A 10,763-nucleotide genomic window follows, 5' to 3' on the forward strand; every position below is an offset into this window, starting at 1 on the left:
CATCAATGTGATTCAAATGCATTTGAGGCGTTTATTTCAACTGTTTAGGAATTACAGGCATTTTTATACATAACCTCCCATTTTCACAGGCTCAGAAGGACAGCTGACTGACAAGCAGTCTGACAGGAAATGTCTGGATTATTCCCTCATGTCGTTAGAAATAAATCACTTGACACACCTGTGGTTGATCCACTCTTTAAAACACACAGGCCAGCTCAGACGGCCAGAACAGTTCATAGAATCGTGAAGCTGAAACTGCACTTTAAATCAGTCACGGTTACTACAGGAAGTATCGTTATCCAAGTATTTCTGCTTAGCGCTGTTGCCTCGCAGCAAGGTGGTTGGTTCAGCGTCGCAGGCCGGGGTCTGTGTGGAGCATGTTCTCCCTCCTGTGTCTGTGTGGGTACTCCGGCTTCCTCCCACAGACGTGCAGTTAGTGGGGTGAGGTTAACTGGTGATCGTGAGTGCGGTCTCTCTGTCCCTGCAACTAACTAGCGATCTGTCCAGGGTGTGCCCCCGCCTCTCACTCTGGGACAGGTTCCAGCCCCCCAACGACCCTGATAAGGATAAGTAGAAGAGAATATTCACGTGTATGCGAGACGATTAAAATTCAAACTGAGTTCTGTGTCGCCGGCTTCAGAGATCACACAGTTTTACTCAAACTGCACTAAAGCTGCACGTGGTGTCAGATAAAAGTGCGCATATTTTTATATTTTTTTTTAATCACACGGAGAAACAGTAACAAGCAGAAAGTTTGATTATCTGAATCATGCTCAGGAAGAGCTCCTCGTAGGCCTCCCCCGTCCTCCTCATGATGCATTTTGAAAATGAAGACGCAGGTCAGAGGTCAGAGGATGGAGACGAGGAGGCAAAAGCCTCTTAACTGCCGAAGAGAACATTTTCCTACAAATAGGTAAGATGCAGTCGTCATGATTATCAGGAACGACACGTGTTAAATAACCACAGCTTGTACATACCATTTAGAAAATTTATTCATTCATATTATATATACACAAACATACAGTTATGTTTATATGATAATATATTTCTATAGAAATCTATGCATACTGCATCCTTTCAGAACATGTCACTGCAATAACAGAAGTCGTGGAGAATAAGAAGCTGATAGTGTTTCACCAGCAGCTCTGCTCATGTCTTTACATTACAAACACTTTTACAATCAGACTTATGTGAAATCGTCATACATGGACCTGCATCAGCTACAGAACAGAGTCTGTAAAAACGTAGAGACGTGTAATGAAGCGTGCAGAAGCTGCTGGTGACTACGAGGTGACATTTCTGTCCAGACTCTCGGAGATGTCACGAGAAAGAAGACAAAGTCCACAATTTCATTTCATGGCTTCAGTCTTCATTTATACTGATCTCAGTAAAGAGCGACTCTGACACGTTCGATTTGTCACAATGCCCAAATAATTTAGAACACAAAACAAACAAATCATGGCACGAACACACGTGGATGAAATCAAGCGTCTGCTTCCCAAATCTGTCCAAAGACGCCACGTTCAGATTTCCCTGCTGCTCCAACTGAAAGCAGCTTTCCTGCACAGACTCCTCAGTTTCAGCTGCTTTTAAAGAGAACTTTACCTCCAGCGTGTTTTTCATCCCGCGAGAGCAGCACCAGTTCAATTTAACGTGCACCACCGCAGGGAAACGTTTAGACTCAGACCCAGAAGCAGTCACATATTGCACTATGAATGCAAAAATACCATCGACACTATACAGGAAAGTGCTTCTAATCTTTGTACAGCTGCTACACACAAACACGAGAGACATGTACACCAGTCAGAGTGTCTGTGCGTCTGCATTACCGTCACACAGGCCGTCACGCCCTACAGTACAACTTCCACTTGATTTTTTAGACAAAGAGCTAAACCCAAAGGCCCGTGCAGGTGTGGTCGGGTGGAGCTGGTGCTCCAGGCGGCCTTTAGGGCTGCTTTTGTCTCAGGTGCAATGTTTTCAGGTGAAGTGGGGGCGGACGGCGTCAAGTACTTTAGGAAAGTTCAGGAATGGACCTTGAAGGCGAGCAGCTGCTCAGAGTGCATGTTGTTGAGGGAACGCAGGTCGGGCAGCTTGAGCAGCAGTTTGGTGAAGATGGAGGCCTCGTTGGGGTGGTTCTTGGTGATGAGGCTCCGCAGGGCGCGGATAAGCGTCTCCTGCAGGGCCTCCACGGAGTTCACGTTCTCGATGCCAGATCGATCTGGGAGAGGAAGAGGTAGCGGGGAGGAGAGGCCTCAGTTAGCGATACGTTGACAAACAAACAAGAAAAACGGCCGTGTGACCCGCGTGGAGCCGTGTGGTTAGTCGCAGTCTCGTGTCAGGTTAACGTGTTTGTGATAATGACATGATGGACTGTCACTCTACAGCATATGATTGACCAAAGTCAGTGTTCAGCGTGTCCGTGATGCTCTAGAAATAAATGCAATTTTGCACAAACTGAAACCGTTTGCCTCACGTGTGCTCAGGTCACAGCAGAGGAATATTTTAAAGCCTGACTCAGTTTAAATGTGTTTACACTGAAACAGCTGAGCTCAGTCCTGCTGTGAGTGTTCATCAGATAAACAGCAGGTGGCGCCAACTCGCCAATCTGTACCATTACAGTGCAGTCAAAGCTCAGGCAGGAAAAACAAAGTTAATGAGCCAATTTTTCTACCTGTTCTCATCATTTTGGATACAAACACTGACGGTGGTTTATGCATCGTTATCAGTGGATGGATCGTCTGATAACCCACCTGCAGAGACCAGAACCACAGCAGTAAACAGGCTCATCTCCTCCTCACTGAGACCCAGGTTCATGAGCTTCTCACTAAAGTCAAACATGGAGTTGAGCAGGTCCCCGGCCCCCAGGGCCCTCAGACTGTCCACGCTGTACCTCTTCCCTCCAAGAAAGGTGACAGTGCGGTCCTTCACGTCAAACAGCGAGGCAAACCGAACCACCAAGACCTGCAGGCCACAGAGTGCCCCAGATTACTACAGACAGACTAAACAAGACTGCAATACGTAAGAAAATTCAATGAATTACCTCAAAGGTGCCAGCCTTCAAAAGGCTGACCTGGTCATGCTGGGAAAGCTCTCTGAAGCCTGGGATCTTCTTGGCAAACTCGACCACCTCCCTGACCGCCGGGGTGAAGCTGTGGGAGAATTCCTCCCACACCTCGTGGCCGGACTTCTGAGGGTCCACGTGAGGCGAAGTGTTCATCGGACAAACCTGTGGATCAGAGCGGGCCTTCAGTTTGGACACGAGTGCATCCACACCTCTGAAACCTCCTTTTCACTAACTTCACTAACTAATCACAGACACGATGGCTTCATGCTGCTGTTGGGACAAACGGAGTGATTTTCATTGCGCTCTAAAACAGAAGCTTCGTTTTGGTGAGACTTCTAGTGAGTTTGTTTTTGCCCTAAAAGCAGCTGTTCTATTCACATCTATTCATGCATACAGAGGCAGGAGCATCTATCCAAACAACAAACAGACACTTTCATTTAAAAGGCTTTTTATTTTACAAAGTCAGCTTTTACACCTTGACATTGACTTTTAATGGCTTGCCTAAACTGTTACCATCCACTGCCCTCTGTTCAGCTTACCAGATGCATCCTGTTGCCTCCTCTCCACAGGGCGATGCTGCACGATCCATTGGTGGAGCCTTCTGTGGACGGTGCCCTGAAAGCTCCATGTGTATATGCTGGAAAGTGGCTGGTGGCAGCCGTCCTGGACAGCCCGAAGGGGCACTGGTTGACCTCCTTCTGACCCTGGGGGTCAAGGCTCAAGGTGGAGTGCCGGGCCACCGTGACCGGGCTCTTGCGGTGGTCCCAGGTGTCCTGCCGCTCCTGCGTCTGGTTGTCGGTGGGGGTTTTGGCGAGGCCACAGCCGAGGGTGTTCGCGGGCTGCGAGGCCCGGGATGGCAGGCTGCTCTGCTCCTGGTTGTACATGAAGGTTTCCTGGTGGGCCCTGGTCACCGAGCCGATCACCTCCTCCTCGCTGCTGTCCGACGCGCTGGGCGAGGCCGAGCTGGGGCTGGTGTCCATCGACGCGGCGGGTTCTGGGTCTAAGCTGGAGTCTGATTGGCTGGAGTGAGGTGAGGAGGAAGGAGAGCAGGAGGCGGCGGGGACGGCATCGTCTGAGGTAGGCTCGGTGGCGCCGGCTGGCAGCGGTTTAACAATGGGCAGGCTCTGGCTGCTGTACAGCTGGCTTTGCAGCTGGCTGTTGTTCATCATGTTGTTCATGGCGCTCTGCATCTCCAGCAGCATGCGCTGTTTCTCTCGCTTCGGGATCCGGCCGAAGCGTACAGCTGAAGAGCGAGAAGAGAATCTCCTTGATTTTTGCCCAAGTCTCAGACATTCGTTAAACAGGAATTTAAAAGGAGGACATCTTACTCTTCTCCAACCGTTAGCTTCACACCTCATGATTACTGCCTTCAAAATAAATCCAGTCATACTGAGAATTACTCCACCTTAACCATGTCGTTATTAAACTCCACCGTCCTTCCACAGTCAGTGATGTTGAACTATTTCCATCTGTCATTACTAACTGAGCCAAAAGGACTAATGAACGGCATCTTATTAAAACAAAAATAACAGAAAACGCTCAAAAGTTTGAGCTTCGTGATTTCTTTGTTAAAAGTGTTTCTTAATGTTGTATTTTGAACACTTTGGTTTTCATGTAGCGCTCTCCTGCAGAATGCCTCATTTTCCATTCACACGCATTCACACAGGTACGTTGTTTCTCTGCTAACACTCACACGAGCAGAACTCTGCCTGAGAAAACTTTGGCAAGCAGACGGGGGAATCTAACCACCAACCGTCTGACTAGAAAATGACACTTATTCGCTTTTATAGCTTTGAAATTGACCGTAACCTGTTTTACGTGTTAGAAAATGGCGTGCTGAGCGTTACTCTGTGAAACCAGCCTCGCCAATCTCTTCACCGAACACAGTGCGAGCCAGTGAACGAGCGCGGGTACTCACAGTCTCTGGACATGCCCACCAGCAGGCATTTCTTGAAGCGGCACTGCTGGCAGCGGTTCCTGTTGATCCTCATGATGGGGCAGCTCTCGTTCTTCAGGCACTTCTTGTACTGGATGTTCTGCTGGATGCTCCTCCTGAAGAAGCCCTGAGTGTGTTCACAGACACAGACAGCTTACTTTTGTCCTCTTTCTTAGATAAATGAACAGTTTCTACAGTGTGACTTATAACTGTCTGAATTATTCGCCCTCTAAGGAGCGCTGTGGTATGTAGCACACTGTTCTCCAGCTAACTGGGCCACACAGCACCATGAAGCATGATGGGTAACAGATATAAATAAAGGCAGAGTGAACTAGTTTCAGTCTGAGCTGTGCAGATGGCTAAAGTGACCCACTTCAACCAAAGACGCCGCAACGCTCGTGTCTGTGTCGCACAGAGACTCATCCTGTGCTGCCTGCGAGTTCACACTGCGTCGTATCAAAGAGGCAGCCTCACCTTGCAGCCCTCACAGGCATGGACGCCATAGTGAAATCCAGAGGCCACGTCCCCGCACACTTTACAGAGCAGCACCAGGCCGTTGATTTCTGAGAAATACAAAAACAAATTCTTACAGTTCATCTGAAAAAAAACTGGGAACCCACCGATTATTCCCAACGAGGTCACCGAGTCGTTACACCGGTGCTCCTCCTGAACAGTAGGTGCCGCCACTCACAAAAAACCCCAAACCCTCTGCATCAGTCCTGGTACAGGAGTAGAAGAAGAGGAAACTAAACCACTCTCAAATAACCTGCTGTGCTATATTATGTGCAGGGCTCGCACAATCGTTAGCCCGACGTCCCGGAGCTAGCGATATCTCCGGTCGGGCGACCAAAATCTATCTCAGCCCCGCCTGTCGGGTTATCATATAGCCTGATGGGCGGGGCTGAGATAGCTAGCTAGCTCCGGGACGTCGGGCTAGCGATTCTGCGAGCCCTGATGTGGTACAGTTCACATCCCTGCCCGTCACTACAGCCTCAACATCACACTGCTGTTTCTGATAAACTGCTCTGTGAAGGTTTATGTTGAGAATTTATTTACAGACACAAACACGTCACATGTAAAAGTCATTAGCCGTCTACAGGAAGCTCGTGCTGGCTCCGTCTTGGGTTTCTCCTAAACAGCCTCTGGTTTCATTTCAACCGTCTTCAGAGAGAGAACATTAGTTATGAGATGTTCTTGGTGCAGTGACGGCGGCTGAAACAAGCTACCTGGAAGTTAAAATGTCAACATTTGTTTTGGGCAGATTCCAATAATGTCCTTGAGATGTTTAAGTCATATAATGGTCTTTGACGCCTTCTCTCACTGGCCTGACATGCTGCACTGATTCCTAGAATTAACACAGGCAGCATCTGAAGACACATATGAGAGTGTCCAACTTACTCGTGATGCCAGTCTTTGCTGTGGACGACGAGCGTCCACCTTTCTGAGTCCGTGGCAGGTTTTGGCCTCCTACGGCCATCGTGGGGTTGAGCGGCTGCCTCAGCTGTCCGTGGCTAGGCGGGGACCCGCGGGGCGGGGAGGACGACTGGTAGCTGCCATTGGAGGAGTCGCTGTGACACGACTCTGGGCTGGAGGCAGAGCTGGACGAGCTGATGTAGGCTATTACGCCTCCTGGTGAGCGATCAGCAGAGAGGGGAGGAAACGGACTGTGAGAACAGGGACTGTAACAACGAAGCAAAGCCTACTGTGTGAGCTTGCACTGAAAACTTCTCATGCATTTTATGAGGAATATAGACAGTATCAAAGATGAATGTAGCTCCTGAAACGTGACCTGTATTGGTCTAATGGTCTGCAACCAGCCCTCGTGTCCCTGTGACCTCTGTAAACGCTTTCCTCACTTTACTTTCAGGTCATATGAATCCATTCAGTCAATTATGGTCTTTATTAGAGTCAATAAGGACGCTCACCCAGGAGCTGCTCAGTGGCTAACCACTCCTCCAATCACAACCATCAGAGGATGAGTGTGTGGTTCAGGACCCACCCCGTGCTCCTCATATGCAGTCTCAGAACAGCAAGACGGCAACGGAGAGAAACGCTCAGCTGAGGGCCTGACAGAGACACCTCAGTAATGGGTGACCTCACTGTAATAAAATGAGTCCATCTCGTGCCTGATAACACATTTCTGATTTGTTTTTAATGTGCACTTTATCAAACTTTACTGATTGTTTCTGCATTAGGACAAAAAGGAAACTCACTTCATCGTCACACTCTACTGCAATCACAAGAAGCTACCAGATGTGCGTGTCTTCTTTTGCTCGTTGTCAGTTACACTGTTTATTTCATCGGTATAACCTGAGCCCTGTTTGAATGCTGTAATGTCGCCATGGTTTCTGTAGGTGGCGCTTTTCTCCCTGACTTACCCCCCCCCAGCTACAGACACCTTCCCTGTGTGAAAACCAACCAGCTTAAAGTAAAGAGGGCAGACGAGAACACGACAAACATTTCTTGGGCCAGTAAACGCCGCAGAGACAGGCTGCTGCACCAGGGAGCTCCACCCTCAGCACAGGCTGACCTGATTTCTTGCTCTCCCATTCTTTATGATTAGGTAACAGTGATTACATAATGTCAGCCTGGCAGGGGTGTGTATGTAGTTCAGTCATTCACAGCCGTAAAAACAGATCGAATACATGCCTTCATTTATACATTTTTCATTTTAAAAGAAATATATAAAAATTGTCCCCCATTAATACACAGCAAAGGAAAAGCATGAGGTGAAAAAGTGCTGCCAGTGATGACTCAGAGCTCACGCAGCCTCTTTGAATGCTTCAAAAATGAGGTTTAGTTCATGGGATTATCAGGTTACTGTGTATCCAGCATCATGAGCGAAACAGGAAAATATGAGTCAAACCTGTAACTAACTCAGTGACCATCTCCAGCTCTAATGTTTATCTAACTCTGCGTAATTAGATCATTTTATACAAGCTGGAAACAACCGAGGCTGCGTTTACGGCCCTCGGGAAATATCTTAGTTCGAGTGCTGTCAGCAGGACAGACGATGAGCTCGAGAGTTGAGCAAACGAAGACAACTGTGGACTTCCGGTTTTTTATTATTTTTTTTATTCAATGTTGTTTTTTTAAATCAATGGTAACATAGAAACTGAATACAGCGGGTCATAACGCGACGTTTATTATTAATCATGTTACTAACGTACGTTTCTTACACAAAAAGCCTTCCCCGTCCCATGAGCAAAGCACCACAGCTGCTGGTGTTGGGGTTTAAACGCACCCCACCTGGAGCACGCATGCGCTTTCCCCGGGAAAACTAGGTCAGCTCGCGTTGCCATAAGAGGCCTCACGTGTATCCACGGCGAGACTGCACACATCGAGCTGGGAGAAATTATGCAACGCCTACGTCACTGCACCGCGCGGCCAATGAGCTGAGACGCACGGGGAGCGTAAACACAAGTGCACATGGCTAGGCTGGCGGGTCCATGTGAGCCGAGATGACTGCAGTGCCACGGAAGCCAAACACTGGTGTAACAACAACCGCCCACGGTGGCCCTAACCCACTTTAACAGTAACAAGTGGGTTCGACAGAAAGTCCACAATAGTCAAGAAATACAGTCAGAATGTGACCGGTCGTGTTACTTTTCCGGTTCGACTGAAGCCAAAGGCAGGAGGTAAGTACAGTACGCCCCCCGTCGTCGGCTGCAGATGCTGTCAGGCGTACTTACCAGCTTTGGTGGACTCCATGTCCTGTGAGTCTGGGGGTTTCCTCCTCTGCTACCTCGGTGCCAAAGCCGTTTTCTCAGTTTTAGTGTTCAGCAACTGAAAAGTCGCTGATTGGTCCCAGTAAGAGAAACTAACCGTCTTTAAGTTTGAACCAAAGACAGAAGCCTAGTTCAGACCCTACACGCTACGGTCGGCTTTACAAGCAGCCCGGTGGAGATGTACTTTCCCCCTAAAACAACCAGAAAATCGGCCGAGGCGACGATCAAATGTGCAGCGTTCACTCGTTCCTGGAGCTCCGGTCCAGGCGTGTGCTCGACGGCTTTCTGCTCTGTTTCGAGTAGCGATCAGTGTGAAAACCATGTGACCCAGTTCACTGACTCCTCCCTCCCCTCCCTGCAGCTTTGCACTTGTGTCAATGTAACCCACTGACATACTTTCACCAGTGAAACGGAGCAAAGATACTCGGCAATGTCAGAAAAGACGAGCGGGTTGCGACACAGCATCTCCTCCTGATAGCGTTTATCATATGCTGAAACATTTCATTGAAGTCCAAAAGTTTCAGGACACCTTATATTTATCTATGTGACAGTGCACCGATGTTCCTGCTAAAGCTTCCACTGTGGCCCACTGCAAGTCTAAAAGCTGCAGAAAAGACCACTTTGATTAGATTGAACACAGTCGTGCAGGGACACCAGCATCACTATTACTATTTAAAATGTTTCACATATAGTTCAGCTGCAACATAATATCTTTTTTCTTTCCAAAGTCAACTTCTGCACTTTTGTAGATTTTGTAATAAGTTTGAATCTAGAGAAATGGACATTTTTTTTAAATCTCTTTTGTAAATGGACGGTTCGTTTGAGCAAAGCTTTTTCTGCTCCGGTCCACTCACGCTACAAAGAGTTTGATACTGTTCGTATAAAAGATGTAATATCTTCTGGGTCTGAAAAGTGAAAAAACAGGTACTTTGAAGCAGTGGTGAAACACTACAAAGGCTGATTTACACCATGGAGTCCTGCTCTAAAAGCTGACGTAGATGCAACAGTTTCTGGGAGCTGCATTTAAGAAATAAGAGCTGAAAGTTAACGTTTTTTAGATCACGTTTAGCACCATTTTGCCAGAACGTGGCATCACAGGGTCAGTAGGTTTGTTACGGCTCTTAGACTTACATTAGTTTACGTTAGCAAACTAGTGACAGAACCGATAACTCACTGGAAAACAAGGGGACTAAAACTAAAAACTAGTCTAAGAGGACCATATTTGTGCTGCCTCTGGCTGCAGCAATGAGTTTTATGTTAAGAAACCAGGACATACTGTCCCAACATTCACCTGTTAGGTAAAATGTTCATGTTGATGAAACACAACTTTATAAATGAGAACAGTAATAACAGGAAAGTTTAGTCTGTACAGGGTTTTGAAAAATCCCCATTTTGACACTCAAGCATTAAGTGCTCAGAATGAAGTCATGTTTAAGAATTACTGTATAAGACGCCCTGGCTGATATCCAGGCATGGCTCTAACTGTAAACCAGCCCATCTAACAGTTGAGGAACACCCACTCGTGTTCTGCGATTGGATAACAATCTGGTTTGAGTGGGCACCTCTGTTGGTGATCTTTATCAGGCTGAGAATGATACAGAACCGTCCATGTAACAACTAGAAGGCTACTGGAACAATGTTGTGTGGACAACTCTTCATATTGTAAGATAAAAACTTAATGGGATCATATTAGGAAACTGGTCCCATTAGCTTCAAAAGGCAAATCTCAGAACGTCTTTCACTAAACTAAGTCTTCAGCAAAACAGCAACCTAACAAAGAAATGTCAAAGAGAAAAAAGTAGAAACTTTGACTTTAAGAGTCATGATCTTTATCCAGTAAAATGGAGAACATGTGAGGAAACCCACCAACATCTTACGGCTGAAGTTCGTCCGAATGAGCTCAAGCCATCGAGGACTGAACAACAGCTACAAGAACTGTTTAGTTATTACTTCACAAAGTTGCCCCACAGGATACTGAAAACAAAGGGTTTTTTCTCATAGAGATGTTAATTTTATACTTAAATGAGTAGCTAGC

At 47.2% G+C, this 10,763-nt stretch overlaps 1 protein-coding gene across 1 annotated transcript; it reads right to left on the reverse strand.

Annotated features, from left to right (window-relative positions):
• Window positions 1-975: 975 nt before the first annotated feature.
• nr1d2b (nuclear receptor subfamily 1, group D, member 2b) lies at window positions 976-9,418 on the reverse strand. The gene is made up of 8 exons (XM_040002572.1): window positions 8,693-9,418; window positions 6,399-6,629; window positions 5,475-5,563; window positions 4,983-5,127; window positions 3,604-4,307; window positions 3,041-3,226; window positions 2,751-2,961; window positions 976-2,218 (listed from the first exon to the last, which is right to left on the reverse strand). The coding sequence occupies exons 1-8, from the start codon at window positions 8,709-8,711 to the stop codon at window positions 2,022-2,024; spliced, it is 1,782 nt and encodes a 593-aa protein (XP_039858506.1). The 5' UTR covers window positions 8,712-9,418; the 3' UTR covers window positions 976-2,021.
• Between the last annotated feature and the right edge of the window lie 1,345 nt (window positions 9,419-10,763).

Source organism: Simochromis diagramma, unplaced genomic scaffold (genome assembly GCF_900408965.1).
Source record: "Simochromis diagramma unplaced genomic scaffold, fSimDia1.1 OVJJ01000449.1, whole genome shotgun sequence".
Taxonomy (NCBI): Eukaryota; Metazoa; Chordata; class Actinopteri; order Cichliformes; family Cichlidae; genus Simochromis; species Simochromis diagramma.